Source organism: Asterias amurensis, chromosome 19, assembly GCF_032118995.1.
Source record: "Asterias amurensis chromosome 19, ASM3211899v1".
NCBI classification, from domain to species: domain Eukaryota; kingdom Metazoa; phylum Echinodermata; class Asteroidea; order Forcipulatida; family Asteriidae; genus Asterias; species Asterias amurensis.
This window is the reverse complement of record NC_092666.1, coordinates 15321914-15345968: the sequence shown is the minus strand read 5'-3', so window position 1 is coordinate 15345968 and position 24055 is coordinate 15321914. Positions and strand designations below refer to the sequence as shown.

The following is a 24055-nucleotide window of genomic DNA, read 5'->3' as shown; positions in this document are numbered from 1 at the left end:
TTAGCAACAGTCATTAACTGGTGGCTTTGGCTATGTCTAGATTTCCTTATCATACAGTGAAGTATAGGACACGCTTTACAAACCCTTAGCAACAGTCGTATTAACTGGTGGCTACGGCTACGGTTAGATTTCCTTATCATACATTGAAGTATAGGACACCCTTTAAAAAACCCTTATCAACAGTCATTTTAACTGTACCAGCCAATTCAGATATGGCCTTACTTACCAAAACTGTCCCAGCTCGGTGCGTATGATGGCGGTCGGTACCCGGCATTATGGTAACTGGATCCCGGTTCCCTACGGGACGTCGCAATTGGCTGCCGATCGTCATCGTACTGATCACTGTAGGTCTGATAGCTATAGTCATCATACTGCTGGTTGCCATAGCGACGATCGTCATAGCTACGTTCATCATCTGAGTATGGATCTTTGGAGTATTCTGATTGGTCACGATGTGACATGGAGTCGAGTGTTTCTGTGACGGTCGCACTACCTTCGTCTCTGTACGATCAATCAATGAAAAGAACACATGTTAAAGGTATGGACTATGTTACCTGTGAAATCATATGTTTAGAAAAGAGTCACAGAGCCTGGACTTCCTGCAGGCATGATTTATTCAAAGCTCAATGGAAGAAAACATTAACTCTTATAACCAAGTGGAGATTGGAAGGTCTGATTGTATCAACTTTTGATATGATGAAAGGGGGGAATTCTCAAATAAAATTACAATTTATAAATCATCCTGTCTAAATTTTGTCTTTGTTTCTAATGTTGTTATTGATAAGATGTTCAACTTACGAATGCACGGTTTCAATTTCCTTCAGCTTGATGTCAGATTTCTTGGCTGTGAATCAATAAAGAATGAAGTTGAACTTACATTGTAATGTATACTAGATAGATGGATAGATAGACACTTGGGTTCTGTATTCAAACCAATTATTCATATTTTTATTATTAATATTAATATTTTTATTATAAGGTGGTTTTACAAAAAACAACGCGACTCTACTCACCTAAGTTCTTTTTCTTGGATGTCCGTCTCTTGATGAGGCAACAGATGAGGAAGAGATTGAGGAAGACACAGCTGAGGAGACTCAAGAAGGTGACCAAGAGGAAGAGGTATAGAGGGATATTCCCCACTAGGATACCTTAAGATGGGTGACAAGAACAACGATGGAGTAAGCATGGGGTAAGACAGGGAACCTATGTTCTTCTTTTTACCAGTTAGGGTTATTATGGAGCCCAAAGCAAGAGCCATGAGTACGGAGCCAAAGTTACGAGCCAAAAGCCAGAGCCCGGAGGCAGAAAACAGAGCCTGAAGCCCAGAGCCCAAAGCCTGGAGACAGAGCCAAAAGCCGGAGCCAGAACCAATAGCCAGAGCCTGAAGCCCAGAGGTAGAGCCCAGAGCCAGGGCCAGAGCTAGAGCCTGGAGCCCAGAGCCAAAGCCAGGAGCCCAGAACCTTAGTAGAAGCGTTAGCCAAGGTTTTGATGTTTTGAAAAAGGAGCTTACCTGATGGACTTGGGACAACTGGTTGACTTGGTGCAACTGTGTGGAAAGAAAAGAAATAGGTAACTCATCAATAAAATGACAGGATTGTCAAACATAATACCAACCCAGCACTCACAGGTATCTATAAATACACCTAGGTTACAGGAAGCAATTAATGGATTAAAGTCACTTGCATGATATTATAAGAATCACTTTAGAGAACAAAAGTATTGAACAAAATCTTCCGAATAATCTTCCGAATGTAAATCTTAGTACCTTCTGTTGATGCCGATACAATCCCAAGGAAGTAGGCTCCGGTGCCAAGATCGTTTCTCCCACGTACAGTGAACTCATAATCAGTGCTAGGGTTGAGGTTGGTCACAGTGTACGTCGTTTCTTCAGTTGGGATGACGTCTACATACTGGTACTGTTGGTTTCCCTTCTGATTGAAACGCACTTGGAATGTTTGGGGCCGACCGCCGTCAAAACCTGGTTGTGAACAAAAATAGTGATATTAATTTTGATTCTACCCATTCACACCGATGTGTGTTAGCACTGTATACTCAGTATTTCCAAAGTTCTGTGGAAAAAAAAAAATCAAAGGCATATTACTCGATGCCAATTTCCATCTAATAAAAATGTATTGAAGATTTAATTCATAATGTGCCAATTCCAAGCAAGGGTTGTTATAAGGCGCAAGACAATGTACAAAAATTAAAAAGTAAACCACTAAAAATGTCATTACACATAAGAACAAAAACAAACAGTGTGAGGATTTTTATATTTGTATATTAAGTAGCATTAAAAGTTTAAAATAAATGTTTACAAATTTAAAGAACATCCAAGTAAATTTGAAATAGAGAAAACTTCACAACTCTAAAACGTTAGGCATGGAACCAATATTAATCACAGCTATGGCACATTTTTTATGATTCTTACCTGCCTTCCAGCTTAGTCTGACTGAATCATGGGTGATTTTCTCAACTCTGAGACCAAACGGTGCTTCTGGCTCACCTGAAGATAAAAGAAAAGGTAGAGATGGATGTAGGCTCCAATGTTTGGGATGTGGGTTACATTAAGTTTTTAATCATAACAATCATTATTTTGAAATGACAACATTCCTTACTTGTTTTTTCCAGCTGGACAGAAAAAGTAGTCTCGCCGAGGTCATTGTAAGCTTTGCAAACGTATGTCCCATAATCAAAGAGTTCATTGACAGGTCCGATGTATAAGCGACTCTCGTATCGGTTGGAGTAGGTCAGATCTTGTCGAGTGTCAAAGGTGTAGTGGTCACTTGTTAAATTCACCTGAACATTAAGAAAAATGGGAAATATAGATTTAGTTGTTGCAAACTGTTAACCAATCATAGGCAGGCCTTGAAATAACCCACAGCACCCACAGTAATTGCCCTGTGCTTTTGCTGTGGTGCCCTTTTGCAAGGTTCCAATACAAATTGTTATTTTCCTCATAGAAGTGCCACTTGCAAGTGGAGTCTTGCTCTTCAGCTTTTTGTAAAGTAGCCCACCGGATTAGTTAGCTGTGCATTTTACTTGCCCCCAGGAAGTCTTAGGCCGTGTCCGAAACGATGACTTCGGCTACAGCTACGTCTAGATCAGCGCATCTACCAGTGTTGAAGAATAGGCAGACGTGCTCGATCTAGCCGTAGCTAGCCGTAGCTGTAGTAACACCAAAAACAAATGTATAAAATATAAAATTTAATAGCGCTCTATCTGCGGGCATCCAAGGCACTTAGTTAATGTTTGGCAGACAGGTCCGCTAAGATTATGATCTTTCTCATCAAAGCTTCTCACTGACCTGAGCCGCTCCTTGGAACCATTTGAATCTGACGACTGGTGCTCCTTCAGCTCGGCAGCGTAGAACGGCCGTCTGACCGATGCTCTGGGCTACCTTGTTGGCAACGGTCCGATCTATCTCAGGAATAACTGAAGGAAAAAATCAATTTAAAAAAAAAATAAAAAAATAAAAAAAATACAGATAGAGAAGGATGTGTTTTGCTGGCCATAGCTCCAGTAGCATGGATGAACCTAAACATGGAAGACACAGGGTCTTTCTCAAACCTCCGCTTGGGCTCTATGCACCCTCTGATGTTCAAATCACAACCGAGTGCAAAACAAATGCTGCTCCAAAAATGTACAGGCCTAAAAGGTTTTTCTTCTTGGAGCCCCTTACCAAGAGTGGCTTTCAGCCTGGTTTAGGGCAAACTTGCATACATAAATAATAATAAATACTTACACTGTACAACAACCTGTATGTTCTTAGTAAACGCCGGCGCTATTCCGTTATCAGCAGAACACGTATAAAGTCCACCGTCCGCCTTAGACACATTCAAGATTCTGAGTAGAGCTTTACCCTCGGAGTATTCCATCTGATGAGCGCTGAGATCAAATCCATCACGAGTCCATGTAATGAAGCTTTCTGGTTTAGGGTTGGCATCGGCCTCACACACTAACTCACTGATGGAGTGAAGGTTGATTATGATCTGGTCTCCGGTTGAAATGATCGGTGAATCTGGTTTATAAAAAGAAGGATGATTTAAGATTTATCAGAAGAAAAAAAAACCTTCCAACAAAACTGATTTGAACTGCTTTTTTCATGAGATGTAGGGGTTGTAACAAGTTCAGGGGCAGATTTCACAAAGAGTTAAGATTGATCTTAACTGTGTATCACTCTTAATTGCAAAAAAAAGTGTGATGTCACAATACAAATCACTTTGGTGATACTGACAACTCATCTTAAGATGATTCTTAGTGCATTATGAAATCAAGCCAAGGCTTTGTGTTGACAGGTCATACTCGGACATTAAATTCACATTCATAATACCTCGGACAGTTTTCCTATTCCTACGTGGCCGTGTGGTAAAGGCCCTCGCCTTCGGCCCAAGCCTTTCATCACACGGCCACGACCCTGCCGGTTTTAAACGGCAATTTAAGAACAAGACACTACTCTTTTATTCCCTTATTAAATAATACGCAATAACGAAGACCCAAACATTTAATCTTAGAATAGTTTAAAAATTATGAAAATTTGGTTTTAGATCAATAGAGTTTCAGGAAAAAAAAACATGCTGGAGTTTTCCTCCCACATCTGAAGATAAAACTTCCTTCCTTGTCTTCTCTCCATTGGGTTTTAGTGATTAATTATGCTTTTGGTTCTTGGATATATATAGACCATATTTAATAGTCCCTTTGCTGCTATGAAAGTTGCCATCTTGTAGGTCAAACCGTATGCGCGTCTAAACGCGTACATCAAAGAAACAGGCAGCACGCAATGTTCCCGGTTTGATTTCTACGGCACAATCACGCACACACACATGAACACGCTCGCAGAGGCCATCTTGTAGGACAGATAATTGTACGGTGGCGTCATATTCAATACGGTCTATTACAGTACCCATGTTCTCTTCTGTGAGAGTTTTTGGCTTTACAACCAGAATTACTACCCTGAAATAAAATAAAAGTTACTCAACCCTAACTACTCACATTGTACATCGAGTATGGCCGTGATGTTACTACTCCCTTCTTCATTACTCACGAGACACATATAATTCCCAACCTCAGTCCTTGACGCATTATGAACAAACAACGAGCCAGCGTCATTCAATGTGAAGCGTGTATTCCCATCCAGGACTATCGGGACGTCATTCTGATGCCAGACGTACGTCAGCTCTTCAGGGTTTCCCTTAGAGGTACAGTTTAGGATCTTGAGGCCTGGGCCTTCCTTGGTGCTGATTGTCATCTTGTCTGCGACACTGATTTGGGGCTTAACTGGGAAGGAACAAAATTGAAAAGATGTCAAACATTGTTTGTGGAATACAAGTATACAAAAACTATGTTAACAACTTAACGCCTTGAACACCCAGCAGGGTGGATATGTGCGCGTAACAAGTCTTATTATTATTATTACCTTGTAATCATTGTGTATGTCTAAAGATTTAAAATAAACAAAATAAAAAATAAAATAAACCGCCACTCTCCTGGATACTCAATGGTCATCTTCATGAGTTGGAGGATAGTGGAGGATAACCGTTGCCGATTTGATTGGACAAACCAATCTTATTCAAGTCCATTGTGACATTCTGGTGAAGAGTCGGAAGATAGAAGAGGATTGAGGGCTGTAGGCGCATACCAAACTTATCCAAGACCAATCATATGAGGTGGTTACTTAACTCTGGTATTAAGCATAAATTTAATGTCACTACTTACACAAAAATAAAGACACGATAAACCATTGTTATGTTGGCTGCAGAAAACACTGAACAATGATTTGAACATTAATCTGGTAAGCATAATTTTGATGCGCTTAGCTGCTTTTACTTACATCTGACGTTCATGATCAACCCATCATTAACTGCTTCTACAATGAGCTCATTCTTAGCACGGCAGAGAAACACTTGGCCATTATCTGATGATAAGACTTTCTCTACTACCAGCTCACTGCTTGTTGAGTAGCCGCTGTTGTCTGAGGATTCAGTAACTGCTGCTCCACCTAACAAAATAACCCCAAGATGTAAATTCTTTATCGGAACACAGAGAGTAGTTGCGAACTTAAAACAAATGATACTATGGGATGTTAGAAGGTAAATTCAACCTTTTGGTAACCCTTGGAGTTAAAGATTGCAAGGAACCTCTGGGAACAGTACCCAGGGGTAAGAGTCACTGCCGACAACAAAGTCTAAAACTGGGATCCAGATCTTAGGAGGTAAATTAAAACGATGGTATTGTGACGGACAGTGCCGGGTGTATGTTATAAATTGTGTAGTTATGAGCATGCGCGAGCTTATGCACGATCTGCGCATGCGTTGGCTTGCGGAGCACGCTGGTACTCTGGGACCAAGTGTGCATCGTCAGTCTGCAGCGAGATTTCGAGAGAGAAACAGGTACGTTCTTTTACTCTGATTACTACCCAAGTGTTATTTGTTGTGCAATGTGCGCTAGCGTGCGTGATTTATTGCAAGTTAATGCAGCGAATTCTAGGTCTCACTGATTAGCTGAAAGGCTTTGTGCTGTTGATCGTGAGAATTTCTGGGTGAAAGGATTGACGGAAGCTGAGTGCTTTTCGATCTTTTTGGGGTAGCAGTCCGTCGCTGAGTTAGCCAATGTTAGTTTTGTGGTTGACTAGCAGGATTGTGGTTCAGGGTATCTGTGTGAATGTCTCAGGGGGTACACGTGAGTTGAAGCAGGGAAGACTGTGCGTTGTGCTAGTCCACTTCTCCTCAAACGTGGCGGCTGCGGGACTCGTGTAGGTAATTGCTGGTGCTTTACCTAGGGTTGTCGATATAGCTGGGCTATATTGCGGTGTGGGTGATTGCTTTGTGCTTTTACCTGCGGTGTGGGTGACTGCTGTTTTGCGGTTTACCTGCGTTGCGGTTGACTGCTGTTTTGCGGTTTACCTGCGGTGTAGTTGACGTTTTTGTGCTTTATACCGGAGGTGTGGTTGGCACTGCTGCGGCGCGTGCTTGTTAACGCGTGGAGTTTTAACCTTTAGTTAGGAGGTTGACTAGGCAATTGCTGGTGCTGCTTAGGCGCGAGAATCACGGGTAATAGTTGAGTAGAACGTATGTGTCTTTTGCAAGTAACTGGTACTTTATTATTTAATGCTCTGTAGCTCTGTATTGGTCATTGATTGTGGTGGATACTGCAGAGGTTGACACTCAAACCACGTTGACTGATGCTTGTTGTTCATTGTTTATTGTTTACTGCAGAGGTTGACAACTAAACCACATGTTCTCATTTTTTTTGGATACTGAAGAGGTTGACAATTAAACCACATTTTCTCATTGTTTATTGTTTACTGAAGAGGTTGACAATTAAACCACATTTTCTCATTGTTTATTGTTTACTGAAGAGGTTGACAATTAAACCACATTTTCTCATTGTTTATTGTTTACTGGAGAGGTTGACAATTAAACCACATTTACTCATTGTTCATTGTTTACTTGAGAAGTTGACAATTAAACCACATATATTGCTGTTTGTTCTTTATATCTCTTGTGGAACTGTGTATTATTTTGGGAACTGTGTGTGTCTTGACAGAGAGGTTTGCCATCTTTTATAATCGGGCGGTATATTTCCTCCCAAACGAACCTCGCCACTCAGCCTCAAGTCCGCTTAGTGACTTCAACTTGAGTCGGCAAGAGTCAGGGTCAAGTTGTATTTAAGCGCGGATCCGATAACGACCCGTGCCCGCCACAGTATGATAACTGGAGGAAAACCCCATAGGGACAACCCACACAGTCAGGTAGAGATTAACAAACCCAATACTAATGCAAGGCTCCGGTCTGGGTTCAAACCGGGGTCCACAAAGGTGAAAGGCATGAAGAGAAACCATTAAGCCAACCTGACTGCCCCCAAGTTGAAAAATTAAAAGAGTTTTATATGGCCTCATGTAACAACTCACCATCGACAGGTACTCCATCCTTCCACCATGAGAGCTCACTAGCGGGGTTGCTACTAGCAGTCTTACATTTCACTACAACTCTGTCTCCATCACGGCACTCTGCCGGTTCTGCCGTCACGAAAACTCTCTCTGGAGGAACTGAACAAAGAGAGTAAATTAACTATCGGGGATCATAGTAATAACTACTGAATCTCAAAAGCATTTGACTTGATTTGAATTCAATTGAATTTGTGACAATAAAATACAGCAAGAACATAGCAAAAGAAAATGGCTCCGTTCTGCTTAGCAGACAATTGTTAGGCAATATTTTTGGTTTAAGCAGGTCTATGAAGTTTGGCCCCGAGGGGTCGATTTCACAAGGATGGTCCTAACTTAGGACTAGTCCTAGGACTCTTAAGGATTTATTTAAATTTTAAGTCTAGTCCTAAGTTTGGTCGAGTAGCTCGTCCTAGCTTCAGATAAGACTAGTCTTATCTCTTTGTGAAACCCACCCCTCGTCTCTTACAGGGAAGATTAAGAAAGGTTAGAAGGAGATCCTAAACTTACAGAGGACATCAAGAGATACTTGTGCAACCAGGGGCTCCGGTGTCGCTTCATTCGACGCTCTACAACTATAGTTAGCTTGATTATCAGTCTGCTCCAGTATAAGAGGTAGCTCGTTGGTAGCGAGTTGTCCACTGGTTCCATAGCTACCCTCCAGATCTACTCCATTCTTTTGCCAGGTGAGGGTAGCTAGAGGGTTACCACCTACAGCAATGCAGGTAAGTCTTAGAAGGTTATCGGCTTTGACCTCGCGACCTTCCTCGTAGCCGGAGATTACGGGTATCTGTGGAGGATCTGTTGGAGCAGAAGGAACAAGGTTTGAAAATCAGGGAAGGATAGAATGATGAAAAAACGTGAACTGTGGGCGCGAAGTGTGAAAGCTTGTGAGCGTGAAGCCTGCTTTATTAAACATCTATCTTTTGTTTTGAAAGCCCTACCCTACAATCTGGTGTTCCATTTGATTTTATCTTCATTATCTTATGAATAAATAAAAACATTAAAATAAAGTATTTGTTCTTAGTTGTTTACTTCTATTTTCTTTATTGCTTTATTTATTTTCTCTAGGTTTTTTTATATTTTTTTTATATATATATATTTTTATTTTTTTATTTATTTTTTTTTTTTTTTTGGGGGGGGGGGGTTAACAAAACCATGGATTTCCAGTAACAGTGGAGAAATTACATCCCTGCAAAAGAAAACAAACTTACACATGACGCTAACAGTAGCTACAGCATTAGCGTATTCATAGAGTTCTAGATTGGTGGCCTGACACATATAGTCCACGCTATTCATCTGTGCAGTCATAGTGACAGTTAGGTTCTGTGACGTGATGAAACCTCCGTTTGGAGCTGCTACAACAACGTCTGGTGATGTGCTGACTTGCTGACCGCCGGTATACCATGAGATAGAAGCACTTGGGTTACTGTTTGCTGTAAGACAATCAATTAGAGATAATGTTTGATTAGGAAGATATTTGAACCGAGGCACTGCAGCAGATTTCAAAAAACGCTATGAGTTAGGATGAGTAACTCATCCTAGCTTAAGATGGGTTCAATGCATCCTAACATCTATGGATACGGAACTGAACTCGTCCTAAGTCCTAAGATTAATCCTAAGTTAGGAAGAGTTTGCTGAAAGCGACGGCTGAACACATTTGGTAATTGTAAAAAGACCAGTATTCTCACATGTGTATCCCAACTTATACATAAAACAATAAACTTGTGATTTCCAGGCCTGTGGGAAACGATATTTCTCTTAAAACAGTCTAGATTGTCGGATGGAGGGAAACATGCACCATGCACTCTCTCTCTCTCTAAACCAACCTGATTTGCAATGGAGTGTCAATGTGGCTCCAGTGTTGACCATCTGCTCATGACCCGTGATGTTAACATAGGCTGGGGGAACTGTAGAAAAGACAAGCAGACAAATGACTATAACCATCATCACAAAACTGAACTATCATAAAAGAACAAGTTAAGGGCAGGGTATGCTTTTGGTTAAAGACAGTGGACACTACCGGTAACTGTTAAAGAGCAGTCTTCTCAATTGGGGTACCTCAATATATGCATAAAACAACAAACCTGTGAGTTGTTTTAGCTCAATTGGTTGTCGAAGTTGCGAGATAATAATGGAAGAAAAAACACCCTTGTCACATTAAGTTGTGTGCTTTCAGATGCTTAATTTCGGGACCTCAAAATCTATTTCTGAGGTCTCGATATTAATTATCGATAACTTCTTTCTCAAAAACTTTGTTACTTTTAGAGTGAGCTGTTTCTCACAATGTTTTATACTCTCAACAGCTCTCCATTGCTTGTTACCAAGAAAGTTTTTATGATAACAATTATTTTGAGTAATTACTAAGAGTGTGCAGTGCCTTTAAAGACCAGTGTCCTCACTTCGTATAATGACACATTCATAAATACCTCAGACAGTTTCGCTATTCCTATTGGTGGAGAGCGTGTCATGTGGGGGTGTTTAAACCGTTGGTAATGACCAGTGTTTATAACCGGTTGTCCGCGCTAGTCTTGATGCAAGACGTTTCTTGTTACGGGCGATGCAGGCGCTGTCGGTGAGTTGGCTGCGCTGTGCGTAAATGGAAAACCAGCGAATAAGCACCAAGACTATACGTGCATGCGCACGAACGGAATCGGAAAACACACGCGTATGGACATCATACATGTACATTCAAACAACATGTATACTGAACGTACCATTGAGGTGGAAACATACAGAGCTCACGCACTCGGAAACGGATAAGTTTTACAGAGTTTCTTACTTTATTACGCCTTTTAACCAAAAAGGTATTTATGAATGGGAATCAAAGTGTGTTGAATCAGTTTTCAACTAGTGGTTTAAACCCGCCGAGGCCTGGTTCTTTTTTATCAGGCCTACTCTTTCTCTATTGTACTGTTTATGCCTTGTTAATGTTTGTATTTCATACTGGTGTGTTCAGGCCTCCAAACATCTAGCGGCACCCACAGTAATTGCTGTGTGCCCTGTGCTTTTGCTGTGGTGCTCTTGCAGAGGTTACAACACAAATTTACATTTTCCTGATAGAGGTGCCCCTTGCCAGTGGACAATTGCTGTGCCCCTTCAAGAGTGAAGTTCAAGGCATGTGTGTCTTTATGTAAACAAAAAAGGTCAAAGGAGATTCCCATGCAGGGACAATAAAGTTTGATTGTACTCACAGAAAACAGTGAACTGTACTTGAGCCGTCAGAGGTTGAGGTAAAACCCGACTGCTTACTTGACATCTATACACAGCTTTGTTATCACTGTAACCAACTGTTATAGGAAGAGTGTTTCTAGCCCCTGCACCATCAGTGATGTACGAATGATCCATCTGAACACCATTCTTCCACCAATACACCTGTTTCAAAAAGAAGAAAATAGAATTGATTTAAAGAGAATTATTAAATTTAAAAAGCATGGTCAATATCGATGTATGCTTCGTTGTTTGAAGGGCAAGGGCACCAAGGCATGTTCTCCTTGGTACAGGGCACCCCATGAGCATTTCTAGGGCACCAAAGCAAAGACAGGGAGCATGGAGGCAATCGTCTTCATGGCCTCTGTGGTATCAGGCCTGATACAAAGTAAACCTCTTTTTAAGCCCACCTGAAAAGGACTAGAATAAAAACAGGGATAACAGCAAAGTCACATCATGTAATGCTAACTTTTTTTTATTTCACATTTTCTTCTTCAAAAACATTGTTTTTTCTGCGTATTTTCTTTTGAGAACTTGTATTTGTAAAAACATAAAGTGGGTGGTGAGTTTGGTGACTTTAACTGAAGAATTTGTGGCCAGTTTGAATTAAAATGCTTCATGGCCACCTTTGAAAGAAAAAATAAATGAAAAATAAAAAGGCCCTCATCCTTTTGTAAAAACCTGGACGATTTACCTGGCCTAATTAAACAAAAATGAATAGCCTACAACACCCGGTATTCCCAGGCGGTCTCCCATCCAAGTACTGACCGGGCCCGACGTTGCTTAACTTCGGTGATCAGACGAGAACCGGTGTATTCAACGTAGTATGGTCGTAGGCAATCAAATATGGCCTTTGTAAATATTTATTGATAACTTTGTTTGCCATATCATTAGCATATTTCATGATTGTGCAATTCAACTGGGCGGCATGATACAAACAACAAAGTTCGTGAAGCTTCGGTGGAGCGCACACAGTCAGTAAGTTTGATGAACCCTATTGGGGAAGAGGACTATAGAAGTTGTGACGACCATATCCAAGTAACCAACTCAGTGACGATCGTTGATCCAGTGACCCGTGAGCAAGGAACCAAGAGACCAAGTATTCAAGTACTTTGTATAAAGTAGAAGCTCCAGTGACACAGTTTTTACGAAGCCTTCATATTAGTAAACCTTGTTATGAACATGAACGAGTGGATTCCATTGATAAAAAAAGGAATTCTTGTATGCTTTTTCTTTGAAACAAACTTGTTTCATATCAATCGTAAAATTTTGTCAATTTTTTATGACACTGGGTTTGCTAGTGTTTGGGCCTACTGGTTGATCTGTTGGGCAGGAAAGCTACATGGGAGTGCAAAGGATTGGACAAATAGAATTTTTAAAGCCACAGGAAGGATTCTTGGGGATTCGTGGCTGCTTTTGACACAGTATATGAGGACCTGCTGGCTGGCAAGCTAAATATGCTACTGAATGATGCTAACCATCCGCTTCATGATGCGCTTGCCAACCAGCTGATCCCAAGATCTGGTCGTGTTGCGAGTGCCATAAGCTGCGACAAACTGCTACCACTCCTCTTTTATCCTTCACGCAATAACACACCACAATCTCATTTTTATATGTTAATTATAAATTGTATCGCCCAGTCTCCAGTATTTTTCTTATCGCTTTTTAGTTGGCTTTCTTATACATAGCCATTGTCTGTTTTTAATGTTTTTAATGTGTCAATGTTTTTACTGTATGCAAGCATTTGAATAACCCTTTTTTGGATCTAATAAAGATTAATTGAATAGAATTGAGCTCACCTAAAAAAGGACTAGATTAAACACAAGAAAACAATGACAATCGTCTCAAGATTTTGAGACAGTTTGTTGTGCCAAAAAAGACAATCAATTGGTACCAAAAGTAACCCCGGAACCATGTACTCAAGATCGGTTATTGACAAACAAAAATGAATCGCCTACAACACCCGGTATTCCCAGGCGGTCTCCCATCCAAGTACTGACCGGGCCCGACGTTGCTTGACTTCGGTGATCGGACGAGAACCGGTGTATTCAACGTAGTATGGTCGTAGGCGACCAATTGAGGCCTTTGTAAATACTTATTGATAACTTTGTTTGCCATATCATTAGCATATTTCAAAGACTTTATTTAGACTGTAAGATTCTTATCGCCATATCTGAAAACCTAAACAAATAAAACATAGCAGCTGATTACTGATATGTTATGTTAAAACAGTCATAAGCCGTGTTCGCATTGGACTAACATTTTACCGAGACAGTGGTTAACATTCCAAAAAGGGAAACTTACCAGCGTCCGCACTTGGATTAATGACGTGGGTAAACTAACCGACAAGATCGGTAAAACACATTCCGACTAACTTAACACAAACAAACGAGGGCGCTATTGCAGTGGCGCAACGTGGGTCGGTTAAACTATCCATCCGTGGGTCGGGTATTGTTACCTGGGAGGGAAACTTCCTGGGCTGTTCGCACTGGACTTAAAATGGATAAGTAACCCATTGGCTCGGCTACATTACCCAAATTAAGTTACATGCGAACAGGGTTATACTATAGTACATTCTTATTTTGATGGTAGCAATCAAAATAAACCATGGTGACTTAAAGGAACACGTTGCCTTGGATCGGTCGAGTTGGTCTTTGAAAAGCGTTTGTAAATGTTTATTATAAAATGTTCATGGGTAGAAAGATGTTGTAAAAGTAGAATACAATGATCCACACAAACATGCCACGAAATTGCACGGTTTTCCTTTTACCTTGTCGACTAACACGGTCGGCCATTTATGGGAGTCAAATTTTTGACTCCCATAAATGGCCGACAGTGTTAGTTCGCACAGTAAAAGGAAAACCACGCAATTTCAGGCAAATTTGTGTGGATCATTGTAATCTACTTTTCAAACATCGTTCCAACCATATGCATTTTATTAAAAAAACAATTACAAAATTACAAATGCTTTTTACAGACCAAAGGCAACGTGCTCCTTTAAGGGTCTGAAGGCAAATAAAAGTCTGAAATATTTTCTGTGCATTCGGCGAATTTTCTCTTACCACACTGCTCAATTCATCAATTATGGAAGAAAGTTCTACCTTAACAAAAATTGCTTGAATAAATACAAACAAGTAAAAATTTTCTTTCGTCACAGTTTGAGGGAGAGCTTGTACCGATTATAGCATCACCAAAATTTGCTTCGCAATCCCATTCCCAGGAAGTATGAACCGGGCTATAGTCAAAGAAAACAATTTGCTTGCAATTGCAAAAAGGTTCTAACATTACCTCAGCCAGTGGGTTTCCACCTCTGGAAGCACAGTCCAAAGTGACCACATCTCCCTGCCGAACAGCTAAACCCTGCTGGTAACCAGTGATCAGCGGGGGACCAGGAGGAACTGAAACAAGTAACAGACTAACATTAAAGAACTCTCAAGAGAAAAAAAAACTACAAATGGAAACTGAATTTCAAATCTTCATTCTTCTACATTTCAGCCATTGTATGTTGTTTCATTAAGTATTTCATTGCCATTGTAATGCTGCAATGGTGTTGCCCTTTTAAAGATGAGATTACAGGACTGTCTTAAGTATGTGAACTAACAAGAATGAGAAAATAGAAAGATGTTGCAAACTGCTCACCAACCAACAGAACCTATGATTTAAATGCAAAAAATAAATAGTAAGCGGATGTTCCGCACCTAGCGGAGTCATTCTCTAGGACAGAAAGGCTAAACATTATAGTTCAACTTTAAACACAACTTTCTCAAAACATGGATGTGGGGCTATGGAACGGATTCTGAGAAAGACTGCTTGGGGTCGATCAATGTCATGAGCTACAAGCCCTGTGGTTTTGTGGACTTCCCTCCCCCTCTCAAATTCAAGCTCTGATATTTACATCTAACATTGACAAATTCTTGGGTGGATTTCACAAAGAGTTAAGACTAGCCTTATCTCGTGTTAGGCTTAGGACTAGACTTGAGTTTTCAATATCTCCTAGGACTAGTAGGACTTGGGCTAACTCTTTGTGAAGTCAACATTTTGAGCTCCCCCCCCCCACCTCTCTCCAATTCAAGCTTTGATACTTACATCTAACGTTGAGAACTACATTTACAAAGTGCGGCATGACCAAAGCAGGATGCTCCACGACGCACTTATATTCCACTCCATTGTCTTCCTTCTCTGGGTTCAACGTCAACGTGCTGACTAAGTTCTGCTTCTTCCCTAACGGATCCCCAGAGGCTTGTATCGCAGTGACCGGCGTGATGTATAGGACCGGGCCGTCGTTCTTGAGCCAGGTTATGGTTGCTTCGGGTCGGGCGTTGTTGGCATGGCAGGTCAGAGTGATTGTTGAGGGTGGATCGATGGTGATAAGGGTGCCATTCTCGTAGTTATCAATCGAGGGTGGATCTGGGGGTACTGGAAAGGTAAATAACAATAATAATAATAGTAATGTTAATATCGCAGTTTCATAAAGCCCACATATCCACCAAGGTGCCCAGGGCGCTTTTACAATAAATTAAACAAAATAGAAAAACTATTCACTGGGCTATAGGACCAATGGAAAACTTTATGGGCTGGACTGAAGAGGTAAGTTTTGAGATTAGATTTGAATGAAGAAATGTCAGGTTGTGACCTAAAGATGAGAAGCAGGCTGAGAGCCAGGCCTGGAATTACACTGAGGCCACCAAGGCCATGGCTTCTGTTGCCCCTGGTATTGGCCTTGGTGCCCTTTCTTTACTTTCCCACAGACTTAAAAAAGACTACCAAAATGGAAGTGCCCTTTCCAAAATGGCCTTGCCCTCTCCAAGATAAATTCCAGGCCTGTTGAGCCGCATAAAGGTGGTTTGGGTTTGCGTAGTGGTATCTTGTCTTCGCTTCCACCTCATCTGGAACCACAAGTTCAAGTTCTTGGACAGTCTTTGCTGAAAGTCCCTGACTTCACAACCAGAACTAATGAAATGCATTACTAGTAATTGAAAAAATCCTGTAATAACTTTTTCAATAAACACATCATTTCACCAAACTTTGAAAGATCACATTGTTAATACTGTTTTTTTGTTTAGTTTCTTTTATAGGGAGTTTTTTAAGGATATTTAAGTACTGACAATTGTCAATCTCTGTCTTTGACTGGTGTTTTGTTTACCTTGCACTGTTAGTGTAGCTTCTTCCGATCTAAGACCTGGTACTTGACACCTATAGACATCATCATCTTCTAATTGTGCATTCTCAATGCGAAGGTTAGCTTCACTGGTTGCATCACCTAAATGGAGTGAAACATTTAAAGGTAGAACCATAGATCAGGTTTTTGTCACTGAAATGTTTTAAAGGCATAATTATCAATGACGGATAAAGAGACTGCTGGGCCCAATTTCATGGGCCAAATTTCTGAAAATTCTGCTTAGCAAATTCCTTTGCAAGAAAGTAAGCAAGAAATTAGTAGGGTATTTTATTAGCCACAGCATTCATTGGTAATTAATGTTCAGTATTTTGCTTGTAATCTGTTTTAGCTAATCAAGAGTTTTTCTGTGCTTAGCAAGCTTTTGTGCTTACATGCTTTATGAAATTACGCCCCGGGTGTGTTGTTTTGAAGACGATTTGAAAATGTTGAGAGTGCTAAATGATGAAGGGTGATAAATGACTTACCTACGATATTGTACCTAGGGTAGCCTGGCATATCTCTGGACAGTCCCAATGGTACATTACTGCTTCCCTTAGTCCATAGAATCCCTGGTGTAACCTCTAGGTTATCCACTGCACAGTACAGAATCACCTCTCCTCCTTCTACTACTGTACTATCTACAGGTTGTTGGGAAAAACTGGCCTGACCAGAAACTGGATCAAACAAGGAGAGACAAATGTACACAAGAATACAATCAGGGAAAATTCACAATTTACATCAGACCAATGAAAACAAGTCTGGGGTGGATTTCACAAAGAGTTAGGACTAGTCTTATCTCGAGTTAGAACCAGTTACTCGTTCTAACTTAGAACTATCCATGCAATTTGTATATCTCCTAGGACTAGTCCTAACTCTTTGTGAAATCGACCCCTGGTGTTTTATTTTAGAGGGCTGTAACCTGTAGGTTATCCACAGCACAGTAAAGAATAACCCCAGCCCCCTCCTTAAATTCTACTACTGTACTATATAGGTTGTTGGGAAAAACTACATTGTAGCCTGACTAGAAACTGGGTCAAACAAGGAAAGAGAAATGTACACAAGAATTACAGCCAGTTATGGAAAAAGACCGTTTACAATTTACAGCAGCCCAGTGGAAGAAAGCCTTATGTCATATTTTATGAGGGGTCGCACTGTCTGATTTTTATCAACTTTTGATATGAAGAAAGGTTGAGCAATATCTCAAAACTTTTACAGCTTTCGTAACTCTTGAATTTATTTTGAAAATATTGTAAAATGTAGTTGCCTGCCAGAAAGTCCCTTGAACAAGTTCACTGTTTTGTAAACAAAGGTTATAATCAACAAATGATCACCATATGGTGCACGTACAAAGAAGTCCCAAACTGGTAGGTTTAACATCTTATGACTTTAGGCCTACACATTGTATTTTGTAATTTTGAAAATGCCTTAACTAGGAGGAGAATAGCAAACAATTTTAATAGTTTGCACTTTTCGTCTTCCTTTTTTTCACAGAACTCTGGAAAGTACTTTTTAAGCACTTTATCCCCAATGCAAAGCTTATTCTGGTGCAAAACTAAAATAGTTTGCATTTGATAAGGTGATCCCTACACACATCTAGACCCACCCTCCTCCATCCACAGAGCAAGGACAAGTAGCCCCCCAACCTCTAGAATAATCTGCAGCTGAAGTGACACACCCCTGCTGAGATATGACCTGACCCAGCTGAGTGACATGTGGTTGACATTAATTGTCTGGCCTTGTCAGCGGGTTGGGTCATACCACTTGCTGGTATGGGTGAAGAAGGGGAACACTGACAACTTAAGCGTTTTAAAGGGATCTGTGTAGTTATATATATTAATTATATATTTATTGGTTTGTTTCATAAAAAACATTACAAAGGAATAAACAGTATGACAACCGATATGGTTGAATTGCACTAGAACATGTACAGTATAAAAAAATTCCTTAAAAATAGCTAAAAGGTTAAACAGTTAAAACACACATTAGGTGATGCGAAAAGTATAACAGACAATCCAAACAACCCACCAGTAGTAGGCTGGCATTTTGATAAGAGCAATGGTACCAATAACCATCAACTACCAGTGTACAGGAACATTTATAGGTGTTACCATCGAGGAGTTTCAAAATTTGTAGATGTTTGACTGAAACAAGGTTTTCAGAATGTTGTCTGCTACTGGTGTTTGTCTTAGTTTTTACACAGACAATGTTTTTATCTGGAACACCGTGTGCTTTTTCTTTTGATTTTTTCATGTTTAAATAAAAAATAAAACAATTATATATCTTTATTCCCAACTTCTCTGGACTCTACCCTTTATTTTTTTAGTCCTCTGTGTTTCGGTTATCTTTTCCATATTTCACAGCAATTGCTTATAAAATAAAACATCTTCTTTTATTACTTCTAAATGTTCATTGTTTAATGTTTTAGTGAGAGTGTTTGACAAAAACAAATGTTTCATCTTTAGACTGTATTTCTTAAATTTTACTCTGTGTAATTTTGAAATGCTTTTATGCAAAAGTGCCTCTTAAAAAACAACTTTGGTTGAACCAGCAACTGTAGTGCTGTGCATAAACAAACTTTAATAAATAGTCAAATCAAACAATCAATACTTGTAGCAGAGAGAAATGCTTGTGATAACAATTTTGGGAAAAATTTTTTTTCAAAATGCTTATATAAAACAGAGGCTGCTTTATATGATAACCAAGTGTTGTTATTGCCATTAATTTTAAGAGCAATGACCAAATGTCCTCCCTTTAAATTAGGTGACCCAATGGAAGGGTCTGCCATGACCCTTATCAGAAAATCAGCAACAAGAATGCCAAACATCTTGAGAAAACAGTGAAGGGGAGATAGGGACAGTACAAAAGAAAACATTGTTTCTCCCTAAAGCCTGTGTGAAAACATGGTCACACCTAGCATGCTTCTATAGCACTTAGTCATGATCTATTAGGCTGGTCTGCTACCTCCATGCATAGTCCTTCCTCTATGCTCCATGGTATGGTAAGAGGAAGGTTGTATACAGTCCTTGCGGACCATGCATAGAGCAAGCACAGAGTTGCCAACATTTGCATCTTGCAATCAGGGATATTTTGTACAACAAACAGGGAGATATCTAGAATTTGGGCCTACATTCAAAGTAATAAAGAAAGGTTTCCATAATATTATATTTATTGGTTTATTTCATAAAAACATTACAAAGAAATGAACAGTATGACAACCGATATGGTAACATGTTCCTTTAACACTACAGGGCTATATGAGTTGAGATTGAAAAGAAGAAAGTTCCAAACTGTACTCACCTACGCTAATGAAAGACAGGATAATTGGAAGCGACAAAAGTAAAACACAAGAATGTGCTGCTGGATGCATTGCTATGGAATCCATTGTTATAGCTTTCACTGCAAAGCTATTAGAACTCGCTCATCAAGATAAATCTGATCTGAAAAGAAACAATATGTAGACAAATTTAAACACATATTTTAAATGTTTTTAAAGGCAGTAGACACTATTGGTAACAATCAATGGAGAGCTGTCCACAGTATAAAACATTGTGAGAACCGGCTCCCTCTGAAGTAACGTACTTTTTGAGAAAGAAGTAGTTTTCCACAAACTTAATTTCGAGACCTCAGAATTAGATTTTAAGGTCCCGAAATCAAGCATCTGAAAGCACACAACTTCGCGTGACAAAGGTGCTTTTTCATCCATTATTATCTCGCAACTTTGACGACCAATTGAGTTCAAATTTTCACAGTTTTTTTTGTTATGCAAATCTTGAGCAAAAACCAAGTGAGAAGACTGGTTTTTGACAATTACCAATAGTGTCCAGTGTCTTAAACAAAACAAACTTAAATATAACACTCTTTAAAGGCAGTGGACACTATTGGTAATTGTCAAAGACTAGCCTTCACAGTTTGTGTACCTCAACATATGCATAAAATAACTAACCTGTGAAAATTTGAGCTCAATCGGTCATCAGAGTTGCAAGATAATAATAAAAAAAGGAAAACACCCTTGTCACACGAAGTTGTGTGCATTTAGATGGTTGATTTTGAGACCTCAAGTTCTAAATCTGAGGTCTCGAAATAAAATTCGTGGAAAATGACTTCTTTCTCTCTATGTTACTTCAGAGGGAGCCGTTTCTCACAATGTTTTATACTATCAACCTCTCCCCATTACTCACCACCAAGAATGGTTTTATGCTAATAATTATTTTGAGTAATTACCAGTAGTATCCACTGCCTTTAAAACAATCTGCATACATCAAAAAAACAAAGTTTTCAAAAAAATCACCATGTGATTATTGTCCCCAAATTCTTCCTTTTTTTGAAGCCGAATCCATTGTGTTCTTTTTAATATCCTCAAAACAGCCAAACAAACACCACAACAAACCTATAAAGTCACCTGGAAAAAACAAAATTCTTCGAACATATTTGAGTATATGTTTCTGAACAACAAAATAAATTTTTTAGTAATTGTTTTTAACGATTTATATATATTTATATATATATCAAGAACAAATTTTGTTGTTTGTGTGTGAAAAAAATTGTGTACCAGTGCACGATCACTACTGTAAGCACAATGCTCTTTTGTCTCCTTGAAATAACTGTTTTAATTTGTTTTAAATTAGTTTATTTTTATGAGCATGTTCAACCATGGAATTTTCTTCCTCCCTGGTTCAACTAAGCAAATTTCTATGTTAAGGACAATAAACATTGAATTAAAGTCTGACTTATAATATGAATGAAAACCCCACAAATTCTCAACCGATATTAGAAAGTATTACTTGTCAGTTGTAGTTTATGTTTGTACATCAATTTGCCAGGGGAATTATAAAACCCCAGGCAATAAAAAGAGCTATACTAACCAGCTGGGTATACAACTGACAGTGAGAGTGGTCTCACCTGGTGCACGATGGGGGAGATACCAGACTAATGTACACACACAAAATGGACCTAAGGGGCATTCAAGTTCATCTAGAAAAACTTTTTCCAAAATGTCTCATACTAGGTTTAACTTAGGCTTTGCCACATAGGGCAGTTTTTGCAGGCAGCTAAGCAATTAGGGCCTGTAATGCTTCATTTTTTAAATAGGGCAAAGGGCACCAAGGCATTTTCTCTTTGGAAAAGGGCACCCTATGAAAAACCTGGAATTTTTATTGAAGCACTTTAAGGTCACCAAGGCAATTTTCAGGGGGCACGGAGACTGTCTTTATTGCCTCCATGAAGTAGGCTTGGCAACCAATGAACTGCATGTACTGCATGCATAAGAGTTTTGGTAGTTTGGTAGCACTTACTGATAGTTGAATACTTTTAGTATCTAAATGTCAAAGACAATTATGGGGAAATTGAGATAGGCCTATATTTTTTATCTTGGAGACAGCCTGGAACTGAAGTGGTTGCCAATAAATACATCATGTAGAATGTGCAAGTCTTGGTGTATTGAAACATTGGGACAAAATAAGTGTGCGAGTTCGATTCCTTCTGCTTCATGTGTAAAAAAAAGCAATGCATGAGGGACTCAAGTTGTCCACAAATCATTTGAATACCTTGCCTGATCTGCATTGCCTTGTATGACATGACCCTGACACATTTTTGTAAACAGCTGTGAACGTCAATGATCTCAACAAAAGGTATTAACAAAAGGCAAGAAATTGTTTATAATACAATGGATCCCTACCTCACAAGTCATCACCTCTGTCTGTTTATGCATAAAGCAAGGATTAATAGAAGGGACTTTTGAGTGTAAATCTTCTCTTGTCATTTCAACCTTAATCTCTGGCTTTCAACTTTTTGAATGCATTATTTCAAAATTATTGTATTAACCAATGGTTTAATTTTCTGAATTTGCAAGGTTTGCCCTCTAAACCCGAGTGACAGTGAAATTCAACCAAGAGCTCCTTTCATCAGAGCATAATGATTTCAAACTTGTCATTGCAAAGTCTGTGTCAAATTTTATTTAAAACTGAAAGTTACAGATGAATACTAAGAAATTTCAGGAAATCATTAAAACATACAAACTGCCATAATCCAAAGAGCAAGGCCAAACTTCACTTGGTTGCCTTAGTAATAAAACAGTACGAAGAAACAACCCAAAACTGCTCTGTTGCCTTAGATTAAGAGTTTATGAGTAATGACTTAGCAGGATGTTCAGAATTATGAAAAAAAGGTTGGTTCTCTCTCTGTCAATGGTTTGGTAGATTGTTTATTTTGCTCAATCCTAATGCCTCAAATCATCCAGAGGGGCTGGGATGGGCTGACAATGACATCATTCCCCTGACATTTAACCCCAGGACACCCAGGGGTCACCTCTTCCTGTTTACCAAAGGTTCCACTGTCGATACTTGATAGACCAAGTTGTTTAAATCCATTGCAATTAGTTATGGCCATTGCCTTGTAATGTACAATCACAACATTCTTCTTACTATTTTAAAAAGAACATTAAAATTTAACCAGCCTCCATTTTTATAATGGAGGATCATAATGGAGGATCCATGGTTTCAATGTAAACAGCCTTTTTTATTGTTTTTATAAGGTGTGCAGTACATGTAATAAGTTGTGATTGTGCGCAATGCGTATACTGCAGCACTCATTTCCATTTTGCTTTTTATCCAGAACAAAACAGTTTGTTTTAATCATTTTATTTCAGCCACATCCAACAGCGCAAGCGTCAATAACAAGATGAATAGAAACATTAAATTAAATTACATAAAATAACCAAGTAAAATTAGTTAACCAGACAAAACATGACAGATTAAAATGGTGAAAAGTTCTAACGTCAAAATAGTGTGTACTTGGAAGCTCATTTTATATTTTGTACTTGAAGCTCATCAGTGTGGTCTTGATTTGAGACCAGTGGTGCGAAGCAAAATTATTTACATTGTTTATTGGTTAGTGGAGTAGGCCTCCCTCCTGTAAATTTACCCTATTAATTAACAGGGGTATTTAATTTCTTACTCCAGTAAAACGCAAAACTAAGAACTAAATAAAATACACAGTACAAAAATAATGAAATGGGTGAAATGTTGATTACCGACTGGTCCATTGTTGTAGAAACTGTGTTATGGTTTCTTGGACCCTTCCCCTTTGGTTTAAAATTTAATGGATAATGGTTTATTAAACACTTTTTAGTTAAAATAAATAGACAAAAACAAATGAATTGAAAGTTTGCTTGCAGATTTCCCAAGCTTGAGAAGTTAAGTGAGTACTTTTAAACGGCATAATTAATACAACATGGTCATGATGATGAAATACGTATAGGATCTTGGACTTGTACCGTCCTTCTGGTAGGTTCTTGTGGGTCTAGGCTTTACAATCCTTGCTATTGACTACATTTTAAAAGTGTTAACTCTGAATCTGATGACCTAGCTATAGGCATGCTAGGGTAGGGGGCCTACTGATAATTTTGACAGTGTCTCAAAACGAATCGTCTCAAAACAATGTTCAAGAATTTCATCAAACAAATTAAACCCATTGTGTAACAAAACACAGTACAGTTCAGTGGTAGAAGAATGAAGACAACATTGTTCACATACTCACCACCAGTTGCACATGACCAGAAGGGTGTAGTTCAGTCAAAGTTTCCTCCAAATCGATGAACTTTTAGCAGTCGTGATGATGACAACCGGGCCGAAGGTGGTAAAAGTAGGGGGGTTCGACGCAAAAACCGTGGCAGGGGGATGGATGAGCACAATGTACGGCGTGGCCAGATGTAGACAGCATGTACACACAGCTAGCTAGCTAGCTCGTTG

General features: G+C 39.3%; 1 protein-coding gene and 2 non-coding genes across 4 annotated transcripts in view; all 3 read right to left on the bottom strand.

Moving 5' to 3' along the window:
* The window catches only part of LOC139951779 (nephrin-like), a 26776-nt gene extending 2721 nt beyond the window's left edge, over window positions 1–24055 (bottom strand). Inside the window, exons 1-22 of one of the 2 annotated variants that reach the window (XM_071950854.1) lie at window positions 23840–24055; window positions 19608–19747; window positions 16796–16984; window positions 16296–16412; window positions 15239–15568; window positions 14441–14550; window positions 11137–11317; window positions 9772–9852; window positions 9157–9378; window positions 8453–8743; window positions 7907–8044; window positions 5828–5995; window positions 4990–5274; window positions 3743–4018; window positions 3305–3432; window positions 2616–2796; window positions 2429–2503; window positions 1766–1978; window positions 1511–1546; window positions 1014–1148; window positions 799–844; window positions 227–501 (exon numbers count right to left, since the gene is read on the bottom strand). In XM_071950854.1, the coding sequence (XP_071806955.1) occupies window positions 227–501; window positions 799–844; window positions 1014–1148; window positions 1511–1546; window positions 1766–1978; window positions 2429–2503; window positions 2616–2796; window positions 3305–3432; window positions 3743–4018; window positions 4990–5274; window positions 5828–5995; window positions 7907–8044; window positions 8453–8743; window positions 9157–9378; window positions 9772–9852; window positions 11137–11317; window positions 14441–14550; window positions 15239–15568; window positions 16296–16412; window positions 16796–16984; window positions 19608–19692 (3562 nt within the window). In that variant the 5' untranslated portion in view covers window positions 19693–19747; window positions 23840–24055. The remainder of the gene's footprint in view (window positions 1–226; window positions 502–798; window positions 845–1013; window positions 1149–1510; window positions 1547–1765; window positions 1979–2428; window positions 2504–2615; window positions 2797–3304; window positions 3433–3742; window positions 4019–4989; window positions 5275–5827; window positions 5996–7906; window positions 8045–8452; window positions 8744–9156; window positions 9379–9771; window positions 9853–11136; window positions 11318–14440; window positions 14551–15238; window positions 15569–16295; window positions 16413–16795; window positions 16985–19607; window positions 19748–23839) is intronic. The other variant, XM_071950853.1, reaches the window with a different exon arrangement.
* Window positions 11872–11990, bottom strand: LOC139951891 (5S ribosomal RNA). The gene has a single exon (XR_011787853.1). It is a non-coding gene; the product is annotated as a 5S ribosomal RNA (ribosomal RNA).
* LOC139951893 (5S ribosomal RNA) lies at window positions 13104–13222 on the bottom strand. The gene has a single exon (XR_011787855.1). It is a non-coding gene; the product is annotated as a 5S ribosomal RNA (ribosomal RNA).